Here is a 21,846-nt window from a genome sequence, read left to right as displayed (position 1 = left end):
TCTGGCTACGCCTATGGGCAGTCACAGGGGGTATACTCCCTCTCCCTGCTATAGGTACTCCCAAGTTTTTTTCTGCCTAGTAAGGACCTAGTTCCTTGCTGGGATCTCTGGTCCTGGCAATTTTTTTTAGCTAGAGATTTTTTTTCTCCTATTTTTTTTCTGTGAGATCTACAATCAACTGCTGGACTGGGCGACGGGCTGGATAATCTAGGTCCAGTGGTCACCCCAATCTGGCGATGATCTGCGCTAGATCGGCCGCGACATAGCCCCACTGGACGGGGGCTGGCCTGTGAGTTAAACCCCTCACGAGGTCACATACCACTGGGTCTCAGCTTGAGTTGCATCCTTCCTCCTGGCTGACAGCCTCCCCCATTTCGATGGGGAGGGGTTCTGTCTAGAGCGGTGCCCACCTAGTTCCTGGTATGGTGAATAGCTGTCCCCCCTTTCCCCCTGGTGGGTTTAGGGATGGATGTCCTTGGGACCCCCAGGTTCCCTTCCTTCTCGTCAAGCATCCCCCGTTCATCTGTCCCCCATCTTGCCCCCCCTCCACTTATGCTGGGGCTGGGAGAGCAGTCTGGTCCACCTCCAGGGGTGGGGGCTGGGCTGGCCATGGGGCCAGGGGGGGGGCACTGCCGGTGACCGATCGGCTGTGCGGAGGGGGGTTTGTATTTCGTGGGGGGCTTCTTCCAGGGCCCCCTGCCCTGCCTGGGTCTGTCCTTAAGGCCTAGGATCCCTCCTGGGAGCCTCGTGGTGCCGCCATTTTGCTGTAAAGTGAGAAAATGTAAGGAGTATGGCCCCCCCCCCCCCCTTGCTAAACTAATGATATGTTGGGTAGAGTTGCCTTCAATTTAAGTAGTGATACTTATAAGGATATGGGTAGTGGTGAGGCGTTGCTACTGAATGGTATAAAGTGCGAATGAAATATGCAGAATTGACTTTTTTTTACAATATTGTTATAATATAAGCACTTCATGCAATAATTTATGTGATCAGGTGCTTCCAATTCCCGTGTTGGGGTGACTGTGTACTGTTCACTTTATCCAAAATAAACATATATAACAGTCAAAGAAAATTATGTGATTGTGACTGCATACTCAAAAATTGTCAAAATTAATAAATACCAGTAATAAATAATGCCAAATAGGTGATAAGGTGCTAGTGCAGGACCGTGCCGTTTGGTCCTAAACCGCTCCAGGTCCAGATCTGTGCAATAATTTCTAATTAATATTAAATTTCAATTAATAAACAATAAAAGGTGTCATGCACATATGTGTGTCTAGGACACACCAAAAAAAATGCTAAATAGTGAAATGACAAACAACTCTGGACATAAATCAATGGTGTATATACACAATAACGTGCTCAATGCCATACAACAAGTTAAAAATGGTGAAGGATGATCTCCCTAATTATTCAAAGCAACAATGACAAGCAATAATGGGTGTCCATAAATGTGGTGCCAATTCCTGTGATTTCTTTCTTCCTTTAGTGCTGTGCAATGGTGCAAGAAAAATTCAGATCCTCCACCTAGTAGGTATTGGCCACTTACCAGAGGTACTCAGGCCTCTGGGATCTAAAGTGCCTGTAGTGCTGCTCTTCGGGTCCTGGGAACCACTTCCTCTTAGGGGTTTGGTCAGGGTCATCCACTATATATAGTTCTCAAGAAATGCAGGAGAAGCTTCTAATTGTGTAGTATTTTTATTAAAGTATAAAAGCAAAATAACGGTATTGAACTCACATTTGTGGGTGCCTCAAAGGCACTTTTTGCTGTAGTCTGTGTGTTTCTATGCACAGCGGCCATGTTTGTGTAGTGCGGCGCCTATTTGGGGTGGTTTGCCATTGAAAATCGTGGCGGCTTTAACATTGGAGCCCTTTAGGCGGCTATTTCGGCGGTGGGAGCCCCTTCTCATCCCCTGGATCTTTTCCCTTACTGATCTCCACACGTGGAGTGCAGACTATCCTGGTGGCTGCAGGTGTCGGTTTCTGCTGGGTGATGAGTCTGGTGGGGTTCTCTCCCTCTCTGCTGAGGATCGCTTAGTGCTTGTGCCTGGCGACCCAGATGGTGCTGCCAGCGCGGTGGTGTTTGTCCCTTTACAGTTTGTTGCCCCTGGTGATTCATGGAGTCTTTGTTCATGGTGCACATCTCCCCACCTGTTCCCTTCTCTGAGGCTGCGAGGCCCCCCGGGTCCCAACCACCCATCGATGCACTGACTGCGGTCCTGGAGTCCGTTGTGTCCCGGGTAGAGGTGGTTTTTGGGTGACTGCTAGCAAAAAGTGCCCCAGCCTTCCCCTTTCTCACTCACCTGTCTCATAAAATCCAGAATCTGATTCGGCCACTGTGGATGTGGGTCACCCTGCTGGGTCTGAAACCATGCGCCCGGAATCCTCAGATAGTGAGGATGATTCCTCCATATCTGCAACCATGCACAAAAAGGTGCTGGTGGAAGCACTGATTGTATCTGTGTGTTAGACCTTAAAGATGGAGGACGCAGCTGCCAAACCAGGAGGCGCACGGTTCCCTTTGGCACTTAAAGCCATCCAGAGCTGCAAAGGGGTTTCCTTTTCCTGCCTATTTTGACAAAATTGTCGCTAAAGAGTGGGGACGACCAAAGTGTCCCCTTGGGGTCCCTAAGCGATATCCTGGGCGTCATCCCTATGAGGAGTCCCTTATTATGAAGTGGAATATTCAACCGGTGGTGGACCTCCTGGTTTCTGGATTGAACAAGGCAACCTTGATTCCGGTTAAAGAGTCCCTGGCCTTTAAGGATCCGGCTGACAGGAGATGGCTGGCTGCATGTGATCGAAGCTCTGCAGGCCTCCACTCGAGCTCCATGCGGTGCACCTTGATCCAGACATCCATGCGAGTATTGCGGCAGCTTGCGATACATACCGGGCAATATGAGTAAGGAGACAAGTAAGGAACATCCTGCTACAGCAACAGAACGTTTGAAGGAGTTTGTGCGGACCGAGAAGCAGGAAGCAGGTCGGAGCCCACCAAACACACGTAGTGGAGGAAGCAGCAGCAATACACAGAGCAACATGCCGGCGGAGAAACCAGCAAAACTGTCACTTGAACAGGTACATTCTCAACTTATGGCTGCTATAACTGCAAGTAATACTATGTTGACTGGTAAAATGGAGGAAATTAGAATGGATATTGGTTTAATACACCATGATCTGCAGGCTGTGAGAGCGGATGGCAGAGGCTGAAAAAAGGATATCCTCATTAGAGGATAATTACACTCCAGTGCCAAATCGTATATTAGCAGCTGAAAAGCAAGTAACATACCTTAATCAAAAAGTTGATGACTTGGAAAACCGATTTAAGACGTAATAATATCAGATTTGTGGGCTTACCGGAGAGGGCTGAGGGGAAGAACCCTGGAGATTTTGTGGAGACATGGATTAAAACCCTATTTCCTGATACTACTTTCTCCACAGTATTTGCAGTAGAAAGAGCCCATAGAATTCCTGCAAAACCACCAGCCCCTGGAGCCCCTGCAAGACCTTTACTTGCACGATTTTTGAATTGTAAAGATCGGGATCTTATACTACGGAAAGCAAGACAAAAGGGCACCATTCCATATGAAAACGCTCAAGTGTTTTTTTTTTTTTTTTTTCCTGATTTTTCAATAGATCTACAAAAATTGAGAGCTACCTTTTTTGAAGTTAAAAAAAAATTAAGAGAACGACACATTAGCTACTCCATGGCATACCCTGCGAGGATGAGGGTGGAGGAAGATGGGAAAATATATTTCTTCAATACTCCGGAGAGTGTACAAGAATGGCTTTTTTGAAAGGAACTATAAAGTGAATGGAAAGAAGAATCTTGCCATTTTCCTTTTTGTTTTTCCTTGTAATGAAAACTTTTTCTTTTTTCCTGGTGAAGGATACAAGAAAAAGGGAAAAGAAAAAAAAAAAAGAGCATGTGGATGATGGAATGACGAGGCGGGGGGAGTGGAGGGACTGGGAGTTAAGGAACTATGGGTAATATATATATATATATATATATATATATTTTTTTTTTTTTTTCGGGGTTCCTCTTCCCCTCCCTCCCTCCTCCCACCACTGGTAATTCTTTGAGCCGTTTTTTTTTTTTTTTTTTTTTTTTGATGGCTTAGTAAAATTCCTTTTTTATTTCTTAGAGAAAAACATGAAATTTTTCTGAGAGTAAGGTGGGAGCTTGAGTGGAGGCCGCAGCTATATTGTCCTTGCATGCAAATGTTTGTATGCTCGGGCAATGTCCCATTGTTTTTTTTTTTTTTTTTTTGAGTAAGACCTATTGGTCAAAATTTTGCTATATGTGCATGATTTTTCTTTTTAAAAAAAAAAATATTTTTTTTTGGTAATTTTTGTTTGTGATTTTTTTTTTTTCTTTTTCTCTTTTTTTTCTTTTTCATATTTTTTCTTGTTACTTTTGAAGATCGCTGTGTCCTGGTGTGCCCAACTGACCTCAATAATTATATTGGTATAAAATATAAGGAGTACATTGCTATGGGGTATTATCATGATAAATGTCATAGATAGACGGTTAGATATATGGGATCCCTTTTGGGAAGTGAACCTACAGCTATATATAGAAAAAAACCTCTAAGATGACTACAAAATGTGGGTTCCTATCATGGAATGTTAGGGGTCTAGGGACCCCCCAGAAGAGATCCCAGGTAATTACAAATATATTACAAACTAAAGCACAAATTATATGCCTGCAAGAGACAAATCTGATCCCAGATACAACAAACCAATTGTGTAAACCCTGGATCCATTGGTCAATACACTCGAGCTATTCAACATATGCAAGGGGGGTTTCATTGCTTGTCCATAGGTCGATGTCCATGGAAGTGCTTTCAAAAAAAGGTAGACCCTGAAGGGCAATATGTATTTGTACGAGCTCAAGTGTATGATATACCATTTGTTATTTTAGGTATATATAATCCACCACCTGCTACATTAAGCGTAATTAAAGAAGCCATGCTATTTGCAAGTTTATACCCAGAGGCATTAGTGCTATGCCTGGGAGACTTTAATCTTCTGTGGGACCTGCTGGTGGACAGGCATGGACCCCCCCCTAAAAAGAACTTGAAAACCACTTATGTTTCGTGAGTTAGGGGAAGAATTTGGATGGAGAGATTTGTGGCGAATGCTTTATCCCCAGACCAGGGCTTATTCCTGGGCCATCCCAGGAAGGGGATGTCTGTCAAGAATAGATCTGGCGCTGGGAAATAAAATTATTTCTAGGGTTGTCTCTGTTGAATATTTGATTAGAGGAGTGTCTGATCACTCACCACTCCTGGTAAATACAGCAATAGGAATTGAGGGAATGAAGCAAAACTGGAAATTTCAGCCATATTGGTTATCACAGATTGGAACACACGATCGTATACCTGAACAATTGCAGATATTTTTAGAAACGCATGGATCCCAAAGAGATTTGATCTTTTGGGATACCTTGAAAGCATATCTACGGGGGGCACTTAGATCAACAATATCATATATTAAAAGAGCCACCAGGCAGGAAACGGAAGATCTGGAAGAGCAATGTAGAGATACAGAAGCTGCGTTTTTGAAAACCCCAACTGAAATAAATAGGGAAAAATGGGAAATGACAGTAAGAAAATAAAATATACTACACATATAGCAGCAATAGCTAAATACAAACAATTTGAATATCAACAGAAGTACTTTGAACAAGGGAATACTTCAAGTCGTCTTTTAGCACATATGGCTAAGCAACAAAGTACAGGTTTAGTTATAACTAATATAAAACGCCCTGACGGGGAATGCGTAAGGGATGTGGCTGGTATTATGTCATGCTTTCACTCGTTTTATACTGATATGTATGCCACCTCTCTTACGTATAATGCAGATGAAATTTCAACTTATCTGAGTGAAATACACTTTCCAGCCTTAACGACCGAGCAGGTTAAATCATTGGAGGAAAATCCAAGCGAGGAAGAAGTAAGAAGAGCAATAACAAGTCTAGCAATAGGAAAGGCTTCAGGACCAGACGGACTTCCGTTAGAAGTATATAGTAAATACGTGGATATTCTTGCCCCAGTGCTAGTTCAAGTATTTGATGCAGCTTTCAGGGTAAAAAGACTTCCTGAATCCATGTATTTAGCTACAGTAGTACTAATTCCAAAACCAGATAAAAATTTAACAGACTGTGCTTCATACCGATCCATATCATTATTAAATACAGGCTACAAAATTCTTGCAAAAATTTTGGCCCATAGATTAAACAATGTAATACTTAATATTATACATCCAGATCAAACTGGATTTATGCCAGGAAAATCCACATCTATAAATCTTCGAAGAACACAACTTATAGCTCAGCTTAGAGATCAACTACCAGACTCAAGTGTCTTGGCCTTTCTTGATACAGCAAAGGCTTTTAAATTCTATTGAATGGCCCTTTTTGCAGGCAGTGCTTAGGGCATTTGGATTTGGGGAGAAATTCTGTACTTGGGTGGAAATAATGTATCTAAATCCAACTTCTCAGCTGTTGGTAAATGGCTTTTTAACCAAGGCCATACAATTATATAGAGGCACCCGGCAGGGATGCCCTCTATCACCACTCTTATTTTCAGTAGCTATTGAATCTTTGGCACTTCGACTTCGGCAAACCCCTTCTGTACGGGGCATTACATTGGCAGAAAGGATAGATATAGTGGGATTATATGCTGATGATCTTGTTTTATATTTAAATGATGCACATGGATCATTGGAAGCAGCTATGCATATAATAGAACTATTTGGTTCTTATTCAGGCCTTAAAATTAATTGGCAAAAATCCTCCCTTATGCCATTGCAACCACAACTACTCACACTAAGCAAGGATTCAAGTTTATTAAAGGTAGTGTCCTCTTTCAAATACCTGGGAATAAATATTACAAGATTACCACAAGCAGCTTTACAGGCTAACCTTAATCCACTCATGACAACAATTAAAACTAAATTAGCTACTTGGGCTAAACTACCACTTTCAGTTGCAGGGAGAATACATTTAATCAAGATGGTCCTATTACCGAAATGTTTATACATTTTTTCACATATGTCGGTTATAGTCCCTAAAACTATTTTAAAAAAAATAGATGCCCTTTTTACCACATTTATTTGGGGAAAGGGTAGAAATGGAATAAAGTTAACCACACTTCAGAGAGCTAAAACAGAAGCAGGTATGGCACTTCCTAATATATACAGATACCATCTCGCTGGACAACTTAAACATCTCACAGGATGGATAGTACCAGTAACACTACAGATGGTAGAATCACACCTGGCTCATGTTTTACAAATCGATAATTTACTTATAGCCCTAGAAGCACCTTTGAATAAATTAAAATATAAGCACATACCAATGTTAACATTAGCTCGTACAATATGGAGAGAGGCAAAACGTATAGAGGGAAACACACAAATAAACATGGATCTCCCACTATGGCGAAACCCAATGTTCAATCAACTGAAACAATTGGTAGAGTATAAGTTCTGGGAACAAAAGGGGATATCAGTCCTTGCAGACGTATATGACATAACACATATGTACTCTTTTTCAGATATACAAATTAAATATGATATACCACATACCTCATTATATAGATACCTACAGTTGCGACATGCATTACAAGTGCAATTTGGAGTTTTGGGACCTGGGATCTCTAGATATCCAATGATTGGTATCCTTCGGTCCCAGGGCCCTAAAGGATTAATCTCTAAAATATATGCACATTTAACCAGGGTTAATTCAGGAATGAATCCCTTGGCAATAAGAACAAAATGGCAGGAAATAATTCCCAATTTAACTGATGAAGATTGGAAAGAAGCCTGTTCATCCCATTTATATATCACCAGCAGCAAACAATCGGTTAATACAATTATATATGCTACATCAATCATATCTCTCTCCAAGTAGACTTTGTGCTATGCAAAGCATTGCATCTCCTAAATGTTTGAGATGCAGTGCTTAGCGGGCAGACTTTATACATATTATGTGGTTTTGTCCAGTGATATCAAGATTCTGGCAGGAAATAATTCAAATATTATCCTCTGTCCTGAATATGCCTGTACCTTTGACCCCAGAAACCTGTTTGCTGGGTATATTAGATGAAATAACATGGTCTAGATATCACAAGATAATGCTTAGAGAAACGCTGTTTATGGCAAGGAAAACAATCACAGTTAAGTGGATTCAAGTGAAGCCCCCTGCTGTTAAGAACTGGATAAGAGTGGTAAATCAGATTTTACCATTTGAAAAAGTATTGTATATGCATAGAGGATGCTCAACGAAATATAATAAAATTTGGGATAATTGGGGTCAATCAACATTAACCAATGGTTGAATATAAGGAGATAACTAAGAGGATATAGAGGGATTCACATAGTATGATGAGGAAATCTATGAATGCAATGGAGCAAGGGGTTGGGGCACACCGGGACAACGGCGATCAATTAAGCTAAATGGATATACCTTGGCATAAAGAGATTATGAATACTAAGTAAACAGATAATTATTTGGATATTGTATAATTTTTTTATTATATATTGTTTTGTCCCTTTGTTGAAAGGACGTTTGGAATGTTCGTTTTTATGCACATCTTGAAATAAAAAGAATTTAAAAAAAGGATCCGGCTGACAGGAAGGCCGAGGCTGTGGCCTGCAATATGTACGCTCTGTCTGCCTGTTTCGGCACTGAGGCCAGTATTCACCATTGCCCTAATGTCGTAATCTCTAACAAGTGGTCTAAGCTTTTACATCGTGAGCAGGAGGGAGAACAGCTGTCCCTGTCTTTGCTGAGTTGACGGACCAGCTGGTCCAAGGGCTACAGTTTATCTGTGATGTGTCTTTGGATGCGGTTTCCCTAGTGGCTCAGCTCTGTTTCGGCGGTGGTCCTTAAGCGTGTCTTTTAGCTTAAATGCTGGTCTGCGTACCAGACTTCTAAAAAGGCCTTGACTGATCTCCCCTTTCAAGGGGATCGCCTGTAGGAAGTGTTTTCTTCCCTCAGGGTTGACTAACAAGGGCTCAAAGTCTTTCAGGGCCTCCTCTGGAGGATCCAAACTAACCTGGTCTGCCAAGCAGAGAGCGGGCTTCTCCGGACCCACAAGGCTCCTTCAGCATGAAGGTGCGCCCTCACCCATATCGGGGGGGGGGGGGTCTTCGCTGTTTTCCAGACTTATGGATTTCCCTGGTACAAGACAAATGGGTCCACAAAGTAATTCGGTCCAAATTTAAGATCAAGATTCGCTCTTGTCCCCCGGCAAGGTTCTTTCCTTCCAACTTGCGTCTATCCTCAGACCACTTACAGGGTCTGTTTGGGGCAGTACAAGACCTGTTACTGTCACTTAAAGGGGTGATTGTCCCGGTTCCGACTTTGGAAAGTTTTCAGGGTTTCTACTCGGACTTGTTTACAGTTCCCAGGAAGGCAGGCAAGGTGCTTCCAATTCTGGACCACAATGCGCTGAACTGCTTTGTGCGGATGCAGAAGTTCAGGATGGAGTCCATTCGCATGGTGGTGGCATCCCTGCATCAGGGGGGGTTTTCTTGCCTCTATCAAAATCAAGGATGCTTGCCTTCACATTCCAATATGTGCAGGTCACCAGCGATTCCTCCGCTTTGCCCTGGGAGAGGAGCATTCTCAGTTTGTGGTGTTATCCTTTGGTCTCGCCTCTGCTCCTCGGGTCTTCACAAAAGTGTTAGCCCTGGTTCTAGCATTGTTACGCCAACGGGGGGTCATGGGACTGGGCTACTTGAATCTCCTGTGAGTGAAGTCTCCTACTGCTCTGGTGGAAACCTGAAAATCGCTATACGTACGCTGAAGGAGTTCGGCTGGATTCTGAATTTGCAGAAGTCTGCTCTGGTTCCATCCACAAAGCTGGACTATCTGAGTCAGACTCTGGACTCAGCCTCAGCCAGAGTGCTCCTTCCTCTGGACAAACTTTAGAAATTGCAGGCTGCAATTTGTCTCCTGCTGTCCAGCAGATGATCATCCCCCTGGACTTGAATGCGGGTGTCGGGCCTGATGGTGTCTACTTTCGAGGCAGTTCCGTTTGCACAATTCCATATGAGGTCCCTGCAAAGGAAGATTCTGGCCAAATTGAACTGTCTCTGGACAATCCTATCAGAAAAAAGTACCGTAATGTATACTATATGCCATCATCCCCAAATGTATAAATCAAAAAAGGACAGAAAAGCGGGACTATATCGGCACCAAACAGTGGAAGGGATGCAAACAAGTATTCACAGCTTTATTCGTAGCTTTATTAAGAACTAAAAAAGACAGAAGACATAACACCACATATTACATGAACATGTACATAAACATTAGATCCATAATTTCCACTGTGGCTGGTAGATACAGTATACCAAATCATTGGGATCTAAACATGTGTGCAGTCTAACGGTCCCCAGTAAGCCAAAGCGTTTCGCAGTTTGTAGCTTCCTCAGAGCACCAAAAAAACTAGAAAGACACTGCACTGATGCCTGACAGAGGGCTTAGGGCAGGCTGGGGAACTGTATTCCTGGGCAGGCGTCGGGATCCCTTATATGTGGATAGAGGGGTCACTAGTATATCGTGCAGCTGCATTGACCATAAAAAAACAACTTGGAGAGCTGGCCTCACTATATTTGCTGTAGTTGATGGGAGTCCTCCCATCACTGGCTGGAATTAAGTCTCTTTCATCCATGTATAGAAGCATGGGTTGTGGAAGAGTTCTGCCATTCCCAAATTTCTAAGTCCGGATGGAATGTATAAGAGGAAGAGGTAGGAAGGTTCCTAATTCAGGGGAACCATAACTCAGCAGCCCAATAGCTTCAAAAACAGTCCCACCTTTCCTCTCACAGTCTTCAGTGTATCCAGGATACACTGGAGACTGTGGACATGGATGAAAGAGACTTAATAACTCCATCCAGCTACAGCAAATATAGTGAGGCCAGCTCTCCCTTCTGCCTCAAACCTGTGTAGAAGTCTTGTCAGTTTAGAGCTTTTGGTTCTCCAGAAGCCTCCCTTTGAAAATCTTTGGGAGTCTCAGAAGGTGGCCTTTTTGGTTGCTATCACCTCTGCGCTCAGGGTGTCGGAACTGGCGGCATTATCCTGTCGTTCACCTTACTTGGTGATTCACAGAGATAAGAGGGTTCTTTGCCCCTGTCCGTCGTTCCTTCCAAAATTTGTGTCTGATTTTCATTTGAATGAAGACATTGTGTTGCCTTCCCTGTGTCCCAGGCCGAAACATCCGAAGGCGATTGCCTTGCTTGCCTTTGATGTGGTCCGAGAAATTAGGGTTGTACCTGGCAGCTACAGAGTCTTTTAGGAAGTCAAACTCACTATTGTTGGGCTTCGGAAAGGGTTGTCCACTTCCTCTGTGATTATTTCCAGATGAATCGGACAAATGCTGATTTAGGCCTATCAAAGATCAAGGGTCAGGTTCCTCCTTTTCCTGTCAAGGCACACTCTACTTGAGCACTCAGTGCCTCCTGGGCCTTCCGTCATCGGGCGCCAGTGACGCAGGTTTGCAAGGCTGCCACCTGGTCGTTGGTGCACACTTTACAAAGTTCTATAAAGTGGATGTGTTGGCATCTGCGGATGCTTCTTTTGGCCGCAAGGTTTTTGCAGGCTGCTGTTTAGAGGACTTGATCCCCTTTGAAGGTGTGGTGTTTTTTTCAGTTGGGCTTTAGTTTTTGGTTGAGTTTTTGTTGCCTGGTTGACTACTGTTTAGCCTGGGGAATTTTTTTGCTGTTCCCACCCCTCATGTTTTAACGCTTTTGGGATGTCCCAATGGTTATGAAGATCAGGAGCTGTGTCCGTCAATGAATGAAAGAGAAATGGGATTTGGGACTTACTGTAAAATCCATTTTGCTGATGTTCATTGACGGACACAGCACTCACCCCTCTGTGGAGTTGTAATTCTTCTGACACTGCTTTTAACAAAACTGAGTGCCTATAGCAGGGAGAGGGAATACACCCCCTGGGACTACCCATAGGTGTAGCCAGATTATTTTTCTGCATAGTGTCCTACTACTGTAGGGGCAGTGTAACCCAATGGTTGTGAAGATCAGGAGCTGTGTCTGTCAATGTACATCAGAGAAATGGATCTTACAGTAAGTCAAAAATCCTATTTGTAAAAAAAATTTGAAAAACCGTTTTCCTTCCGCTTCACAATTATTTGCCCCTTTGTGTTGGTCTATCACCTAAAATTCCGATAAAATACATTGATGTTTTTGGTGGACATGACAAAATATGGAAAATTTCAAGGGGTGTGAATACTTTTTCAGGGCACTGTAGAAAATGTACAGTGGTATGTTGGAAATGGCATGGGTAGGTTGAGAATAGCATCTAGCATGAGTATCTGCTTGGATTCTGATTAACTTTTTTTAACTTCGGAGATCATGCATGGTATGGAGGTGGGATAAGGGAGCAATGTTTGCTGCCAGGTAGTATTGGAGAACTTTGAGGTGTTGCAAGGCCTCCTTCCGATTTTGAGCAATTTGGACTCTGGACTTCGAAGAGCCCCTGATAAATTGTCAAAGTTTACGTTGTATCCAAACTTTGTGGGCATGGATGGAATCTGGGAGGATTCAAAGGCCTAGAACAATTTGGGAAGGTGTCCTCTTGACCGTGTGAATCCCACCAATCTAGAGAAATGTGGCCAAGATTTAAATAGGGAGTTCAGCTGTCTAAATGGAGGTAAAAAATTAACTTAATTTGTGGAAAGGGTTTGGCAAAACCTCTAAAGGCAATATACTCGATCATTAACATGAATAAGAGCTTTGTAAGGAAGTGAGCACGTTGGCTTTTTATTGAAAAAAATTGGATTTTTGACTTACCCCTCTATTATGTTCATTGACGGACACAGCTCCTGATCTTCTTAACCATTGGGTTATACTGCTCCCTATAGGAGTAGGACACTAGGCAGAAAAAAAATCTGGCTACGCCTATGGGCAGTCACAGGGGGTATTCTCTCTCTCCCTGCTATAGGTACTCCCAAGTTTTTTTCTGCCTAGTAAGGACCTAGTTCCTTGCTGGGATCTCTGGTCCTGGCAATTTTTTTTTTTTTTCCCCTTTTTAAATGGAACTTTTTTCTATCTTTGTTATTTGGTTCCTGTGATCTACAATCGACAGACGGACTGTATAATCTAGATCCAAGGGGTCCCCCGGTCTGGCCAGCAAGCGCGCGCAGGCCTCAGCCCTGCACTAGGTCGGCCGTGACAGAGCTCTACTGGGCGGGAGCTGGCCTGCGAGTGATTGTGCATACGACCTGGCCTCGCCTGGATTCGCAGCATTCCTCCTGGCCGACCACCCCCCTATTCGGATAGAGCGGTGGTCTGTCAGGAGTGGTGCCCACCCTGTTCTTGGTATGGGAAGTAGCTGCCCGCCCTCTTCCCCTGAAGGCTTTTGGGGTGGACCCCTCCGTGGGACAGTGGGACCCTCATTTTCCCCTCCTCCCCCACAGCCCCTCTAAAATTTTGCTGGTCACTGTTGAGTCTTCGGGCCCCCCCTCCCTGGGTGAGGTTATGAGCTGGCTTTTGCCACATATTCTTAAGGGGGGCTTGTTGAGGTAGTGCCTGGCCGGGTTTTTCCTGGTGCGCAAACGGGGTGGGGGCTTGAGCAGGGTTCTTTGCCACCCTGGGGGTTGGTGACTAGGGCAGGGGTGTCCTCTGGGCTCCCTGCTGCAGTTGTTGGGCTGGGGGAGCGGATGGTTTAGCGCGTGAGTTCGGCCACAAATTTAGGCCGCGTCTTTGCTGCCTACTGGTCAGGAGCTGTTTTGGGGCGGCCCCAGTGAAGGTGGCTGAAGTCACTACTCCTCCGTTTGGGCAACCACCCTCCCCTCTGCTGCCCCTGGGTGGTCGGCATTATTGTATAGGGCACCTGCCTATTTTTAGCGCTGTGGGACCATCCCCACATGGAGCTGTGGATTTTACGGTAAGACATGAATCCAGTTATCTAGATCTGACTGTAGACTTGGCCTCAACCAGAGTGTTTCTTCCTCTGGAAAAATTCCAGACATTGCAGGAGGCAATTCAGCTTGTGTTGTTCGGCAGATGGTCATCCCTCCGGGCTTGCATGCGGGTGCTGGGCCTGATGGTGTCTACCTTTTTGAGGTGGTTCCGTTTGCACGGTTCCACACGAGATCTCTGCAAAAAGAGATTCTGGTAAAATGGGACAAGAATCCATGGTATCTAGAGGTGGCTTCAGGCACAGTCCTCGGCACAGATTGCGCTCTACATTGCGTCATGTGAGTCTCCTGGGGTTCCCCCTTTTTCTCCAATGGAGTTTGACACTTTGCTCCTCCAGTGCTGTCTCCGTTTCCGCTGTGGGACCTCAATATGGTTGTCCGTTCTCCAGAAACCTCCCTTCGAAAATATTTTGGGAGGTTCCCCGGCTTACGTTTTCCCAGAAGGTGGCCTTTTTGATGGCTCTTACTGCTGCGCGCAGGGTGTCTGAGATGACTGCGTTGTCTTGTCGTTCACCTTACCCTGTGGCTCACTGAGATGAGGTGGTTCTTCGTCCCTGTCTGTCGTTCCTTCCAAAGGTAGTCTCTGATTTCCATTTGAAAGAAGACTTTGTGTTGCCTTTCCTATGTCGCAGGCCTAAACATCCTAAGGAAATTGCCATGCATTCCCATGGATGTGGTTCGGGCAATCGGGGTGTACCTGGCAGCTACGGAGTCTTTTAGGAATTCAGACTCCCTATTTGTACTCAGGGATGGACCTCGGAAAAGGTTGGCCGCCTCTGCTGCGACCATTTCCAGATGGATCAGAGAGACAGTGATTCAGGCCTACTCAATTAGGGGTCAGGTTCCTTTCTTCCCTGTTTAGACGCACTCTACTTAGTGCCTCCTGAGCCTTCCGTCATCAGGCATCAGTGTTGCAGGTTTGCAAGGCAGCCACCTGGTCGTCTGTGCACACTTTCACAAAGTTTAATAAGGTGGATGTGTTGGCATTTACGGATGCTTCTTTTGGCCACAGGTTTTTGAAAACTGCTGTTTAGAGGACCTGCTCCTCTTTGAGGGTGTGTTGTTTTTTCAGGTGAGCACTGGTTGTTTATGGTTGAGCTCCATGTTACCTGGTTTGCTAAGGTTTAGCTTTGGGAATCTTTTTTCTTGCTGTTCCCACCCCTCATGTTTGACACTGCTTTGGGAAGTCCCAATGGTTAAGGAAATGGGATTTTTGACTTAATGTAAAAAAACATTTCTCTGATGTTCATTGATTGACGGACACAGCACCCATCCCTCTGTGGAATTGAGTGGGAGTATACCCCCTGGGACTGCCCCATAGGCGTAGTCAAGCTTTTTCCTGCCTAGTGTCCTACTCCTGTAGGGGGCAGTATAACCCAATGGTCAAGAAGATAAGGAGCTGTGTCCGTCAATGAACATCAGAGAAATGGATTTTATGGTAAGTCAAAAATCCATTTTTTTACCTTTTTTTAAAATGTGCTTTTTTGCGAAGCCATAAAAATCAAAGGTACTCAAAACTATACATAAGCAGCCTAAATCTCAAGGTTATATTTTATTTTTTGCCTAACCGCTTTCAAAACTTGTAAAAGACCACCATGGACCATACGTTTTCTGAAAGCACAGGACAGGTAGAATAAAAAGATTGTGCTGCTGATTTTGTAGGCCCTGTGATAGTTGCACAAATGGGTGTCGAAAGGATATTTATAATAACAATACACTAAAATCATTCTTGGCATTCACAAACAAAAATAACTTTAAAATTATATTAAATTCCTACTTCACATAAAAGCTAAATCTGTTTAAATTTGTGCCTTTTTGAAAAACGGTGGAAAGAAAAGGTTCATGAAAATGGAAGTAAGCAACTTTCACTGTAAATCTGGAGGTTGGCTTCACACTTGTGTTATGGTAACGTCCGTTCCACAGTGTTTTGTGTATGTTGCAATCAAAGGATCCAAGCTTAATTTTATCAAAACATATCACATGGGGTATGTAAGATTTTGACAATTGCGACACGAATGAACATGCTGACCATTTAAGCGGTAATAAATCCCACTTGGTCACTTTTACCTACAGGTAAGCCAAAAATAAGGCTTACCTGTAGATAAAATGAATATTTCCTAACCATGCACCATTGAGGAGATATTCACCCTGCATACAGCCAGTGACATCACTGGTGCATGCTCTCTGAATGTCCAGCATGTCAGCCCTCTCAGTGGTGACAGTACAGCGCTGAAGGGCTTTGTTCCAAGGTGAGGATATCATAATGGGCTAGTATATGCATACTAGCACATCATGCCATTGCCTTGCAGGCTTTTTTTTTTTTTTTTTAATATATAACAACATCCGCGGTTTACAACCACTTTAATGGTTTGAAGAGCCATAGTTTTTTATGCAGACAGTACTGCATGTCATTAAATTTGTAGAAATGCTCTGACTAAGGCTCACACTAGCCACTTGCTAAACACAATACATCTATATATATACGTTGCGGTTTGCAAGTGGTTTACCAAGATTATGGCTGAAGATATCAGCCATTACCCTGGTACCATTTTTTTTTTTTTTTTCAGCAGACGGCTGGCTTTCTTATGAAACCGGTCTGAGCTGCTCGCCAGTGTTTCTCAGGCTTACTGTTACCGCCGGTACGCTTGAAAAAAACGGTCGATAATGCGGTCGTCTGCTCCTATAGGTGATTAGAGTCAACACTCTTTGATCAACTCTATGGTCTTGGCGGACTGGAGTGACATCATTACATCACTTCCGGTCCAAGCCGAAAGGAAAAAAAAAAAGAAAGCGAAAAATCAAAAAGGTAAAGAGATTTGAGGTCTTTTTGACCCCAGATCTCTTCATAAGGAAAACCTGTCATCCTTTCTATTGAAAGATATGTTTACATTCCTTGAAATAGGAATAAAAGCGATCAAGCGACACGACCACATACGTAAGTCACGCACGTATATGTAAATCGTATTCAAACCGCTCATGAGGTATCACCGTGAACGTTGGAGCGAGAGCAATAATTCTAGAGCAAGTCCTCCTCAGGGTAACCTGTAAAAGTGTTGCCTCTGGAGATTAAGTACAGTAGTTTTTGCCATTCTACGAGCATGCACAATTTTAAAGAGTGACATGTTTGGCATCTATTTACGCGACGTAACCTCATCGATCGCCTTATACTAAAAAATTGGCGAACTATTGTTTTTACATTTTTTTTTTTTTTATTAAAGTGTATTGCAAACCGCTGCGCAAATACTTTGTTACATAAAAAATTGCAATAATCACCATTTTATTCCCTAGGGTCTCTGCTAAAAAAAAAAAAAAAGTATAATGTTTGGGGGGTTATAAGTAATTTTCTAGCAAAATGTGTCAGGAAAAGCCTGGTTGGCAAGAGGTTAAAAAAAATGCTCCTAGCAGCAGCTTTTGAGCATTTTTTTTTTCCTGCATTTTTTTTCTGCTTCGAGAAGCAAATAGTGTTACCCTGTGTGTCCATGCACACTATTTTAGTCTAGAAGCGTTTTTGAAGCTTCTAGAAGCAGGAAAAAAATAAAATCATTTTTGGGTTAGATTTGCCAGCAGAATAAAAGCTAAAAGCTCCTAACTGCTGTAAAAGCTTGCATAAAACGCTATTATAGGCATTTTTCATCCAGCGGTTTTCTGGCATTATTTTAGCCTATAATGTACATGGAGCCTAAAGCTGAGTTTTTCTGCACCCTGCTAATGTGTCTGTGTATAACTTTTTTTGTTTAATTTATGTTAATGGTACTTGTGAAGTGGTGGTTTTCTGGGACTATTTATCGACTTCATGATTTTTTTTTTCTTTGAAGTCATATTAAAATGTGTTTTGCCTACATACTGTGCTTTTATTGAATTAGACAACTGTGTAATTTTAACCACTTTAATTTACTGCCCTCAGGTGGATCTTCTTGGCATTGCAAATGTGGTACACTTGATGATCTTCAACAAGTGCTTGGAGGTTCATCATGAAGATTCAGTATGGAAAATCAACAAAGCATTTCCCAGGTGAATGATTGTTATAAATTACCTAAATATATTTTCTTTCGTTCATCGACGGGCACAGCGCTCCATAAATCATAAATGGTGGGTTATATTGCCTCCTCCAGGAGTAGGACTAGGCAGAACAAAAAACACCTAGGCTACGCCCATGGGCTGTCCTCAGTTTGTTATATAACCCCCTTCTCTGCTCTAGGTAATCAGCTTGGTATATAACCCCCCCCCCCCCCCCCCCTCTGCTCTAGGTGATCAGTTTTAATCTGTCTAGTTAAGAGTAAGGACCTAGGCTCCCGGCTGGGAACTCTGGTCCTAGCAATTTTCTCCTTCCTTTACATCTTTTTTGTTTTTCTCTCGGGAGATCTACAATCAACTGCCGGGCTGGGTGACGGGCTGGATAATCTAGATCCAGTGGTCCGCCCAGCCAGCAAGAACGTGCAGACCGCAGGTACACGATAGGTTGGCCGCGACGTAGCCTCACGGACAGAGGCTGGCCCGTGAGTTAAATGTGGGTCGCATATGACCAGACTTGGGTCTGAGTCGCAGCGGTCCCTTGGCCGACAGCTCCTCTACTTCGGTAACGAGGCGTTCTGTCTGGAGCATTACCCGCACCATGGAAGGGTAAGTACAGTCCCCCCTCTCCCCTTTTGGTGCTTTTCTTTGGGGTGGACGCAGGTATCCTCCAAGGTTGCCGAGGATGCAGGAAACATCCTGGCAGCATGCTTCAGTGTTTTGCCCATGCTGGCCATGTTTCCTTAGTTTGACGGACACGGCACTCACTCCTCTATGGAGTTCTGATACTTCTAATACTGCTTGTTACTAAACTGATAACCTAGAGTAGAGGGGGGGTTATACATCAGCTGAGGACAGCCCATGGGCGTTGTCAGGTGTTTTTTGTTCTGCCGAGTCCTACTCCTGGAGGAGGCAATATAACCCACTAGTTATGCTTTATGGAGCGATGTGTCCGTCAAACTCAAAACGGCAAATTGATACAGGCCAGTTATTAGTGTTTCTTTTAAAATTATTTTGTAAAGCTAAGCCAGACTGTGGCATTGCAACAGAGTTTTCGATTTAATGCAGGAAAAAGAACATAGTAAGGTTTCCACAGCCTGTGCTATTCCATGCAGGAAATATCTATAATATCTATAACTTCTAATAAAAGAAAGGTTAGCAGAAGGGTTGGAAAAATATCCAGTAGGATCCTCTGGGGGCACAGCCCAGAAGTAAGCCTGAAGTTGGAGCATAGAACACTAGAAGAGCCAGAAAGAGGCATAACTAAATGGAAAGATACCAGTGGTTCTTGGAGAGAAAACAGAGTAGTGAGAGGGTTGGAGACAATGTAGTAGGCAGTAATCATGCTTGACATGTAAGGTACCCACAGCATATATGGCATCTTGTGTCCCTTTTTATTAAACCTGTTTACTTGAAGTCTCAGCTTTCATCCAGTGACAGTGTAGACTGGTGGCCAGTATTTTTTAAAACTCTAATATGGTCATGCTAAAACCATTTGGAAGAAATGATTTCTTTCATTTTATTTCATAAAATTATATTGGAGTAAAGACTACTCTGTAGCATCCGCCTGATTAGCTAAGGATCCTCCAAAGGGCATAGCCCATAGAGGAGGAAAAGCATCTTAATGTCTTTGTATCTGTCCTCCTCAAGGCAGGGTATAAGCAGATATCTGTCTTAGATTTGTCATCACAATTGGCTTTCCAAATTAACTAAGCATTTTCCTTTGTCAAAGTCTACTGGAACATTTGTATGAGTACTAGGCAGTGCGTGTGAATTTATGGAAGTTAGCTGACACACGAGCATCTCTGACCCTTGTGGGGAAAGTACGTATTTGCTAACAAGGGCTGTTGGAATGTGGCAGGAGCCTGGAATGGAATGGAAGCCCATGTATACTGCTATGATCATATTTCTGCTTAGCAAACTGAGCAGAGAAACAGGTGCAGGCTTTGCAACAGACATGTACGTTGCCAACTTGTTCCTGGGTTTGGGGTGGCTAGCATATCCCCCTCTGACCCGTGCAGTGATTGGACACCGCACAAGTGTGGCAGCAGATTTCAGCCAATGATTTTGGCTAAAACCTGCTGATTGGCGGTGCCCTTTCATTTGCATACACTGTTGCATGACCACGCAATTGCCAGTTAAAGTAGCACAGTACTGAATAGCAAAAAAAATGTCCTGGTCATGAAGGGGTTAAAACCTTCTGTGGGTCAAATGGTTAAGATACTTAAACTTTACAATTATATGTGTTTTGAATATGCAGAATTGAATAATACACTATAATTAAGACCCAAAGTGGTATAACCTAATGCAGACGATAACTTTTTCACCCTAACAATTTCTGATCTGTTTTTAGTTTGTGGCGTGAGGAACTTTGGAACTCCTTCTTTTCCAAAATATTGAATACGGACAGTGACTCTCCATCATATGTTTTAAAAGAGCTCAAAGATGAGATGGAACAGTTATTGGACAGCAACTTTCAAGATGGACTTTGTATTTACTTCATCCAGCTTGAAACCCGTCTTAGCCCCCTTTAGGGTCAGCAGGGGCATTTCATAAGAAGCACAGTGTTAGATTTCCATCTCTTTTCTTCTAGACCGGGGAACACTCACTTCCAACTTTGTCTTAATTCACACTGTCATCTTCTCTGTGTTTTTATATTGTATGTTTCAATATATACGTGTCTTGTATTTTTCTTAGTTTGTACATTCACTAAATCTATTGTATTAAACGTTTTCATTTTTTTATGAATTATTATACAAAATGTGGACGCGATCACATATATCACTACAATATTATAAACAACCCACAATTCCAAAAAGGTTGGGGCTCAGTGTAAAATCTACATAAAAACAGAATGCAATAATTGGCAAATCTCATAAACCCACATTTTATTCACAGTAGAAAATAGAAAACATATCAAATGTTTAAACTGAGAAAATGCACTATTTTAAGAAAACAAGAATGTATTTTTGAAATTGATGGCAGAAACGCATCACAAAATAATTGGGACAGGGCAACAAAAGCTGGTAAAGTAAGTGGAATGAACAAGGAAGAGCTGGAAGAATATTTTGCAACTAATTAGTTTACTTGGCAACATGTCAGTAACATGATTGGGTATAAAAAAAGAGAGTTGGGGTGTCTCGGAACTAAAGATGAGTAGAGGTTCGCCGATCTGTAAAAAGCTACATCTAAAAATTTTCAAACTATTTCAGAATGTTCTTCAACGTAAACTTGCAGACTTTATATCATCATCTACAGTGCATAATATCAAACCACTCCAAGAATTTAGGGAAATCTCTGTAAGCAAGGGTCAAAGCCAAAACATAATATTGGATGCCTGTGATCTTAGGGCCCTCAGAATGTATTGCATTAAAACATGCATGATTCTTCGATGGACATCACTGCATGGGCTCAGGAATACTTCCAAAAAATCACGGTCTGTGAACACAGTTCATTGTGCCATCCAAAATTGCAAGGTAAATCTCTGTCATGCAAAGAAGCCATATCTGACCCTGATCCCAAAATAAAGCCTTCTCTCTGGTCAGACAAATTGAAATTTGTCTGGCCTTGAAAAGAGTTCTGGGCCTTCTGGCTTGTTGTCAGCACTTAGTTCAAATAAGCCTTCGTCTTTGATGGTACGGGATACATTTATGCGTATAGAATAGCAGCTTGCACATCTGGAAAGGCACCTTCAATGCTAAAAGATATATCCAGGTTTTATAGCAGTATATGCTCAGGTAAGAATGGGACAACATTCCTCTCCCAAAGCTCCAACAACTGATCTCAGTTCGCTGACATTTACAAAGTGTTGTTAAGAGGGGATGCTACACCATGGTAAACATGGCAGTGTCCCAACTTTGAGACTTGTTGCTGCCATCAGTTT

The 21,846-nt window shown here is 43.0% G+C and overlaps 1 protein-coding gene across 1 annotated transcript in view; it reads left to right on the top strand.

The window, feature by feature from the left end:
- The window catches only part of BUB1B (BUB1 mitotic checkpoint serine/threonine kinase B), a 138,833-nt gene extending 118,126 nt beyond the window's left edge, over nt 1–20,707 (top strand). The window contains exons 22-23 of the mRNA XM_082275302.1: nt 17,857–17,963; nt 20,317–20,707. Coding sequence (XP_082131428.1) covers nt 17,857–17,963; nt 20,317–20,497 — 288 coding nt within the window. The 3' untranslated portion in view covers nt 20,498–20,707. The remainder of the gene's footprint in view (nt 1–17,856; nt 17,964–20,316) is intronic.
- The last annotated feature ends 1,139 nt before the right edge of the window (nt 20,708–21,846 follow it).

Source organism: Pelophylax lessonae, assembly GCF_965119305.1.
Source record: "Pelophylax lessonae genome assembly, chromosome: 13".
NCBI classification, from domain to species: Eukaryota; Metazoa; Chordata; class Amphibia; order Anura; family Ranidae; genus Pelophylax; species Pelophylax lessonae.
The sequence above is the reverse complement of the archived record's forward strand: the minus strand, read 5'-3'. Positions and strand labels throughout refer to the sequence as shown.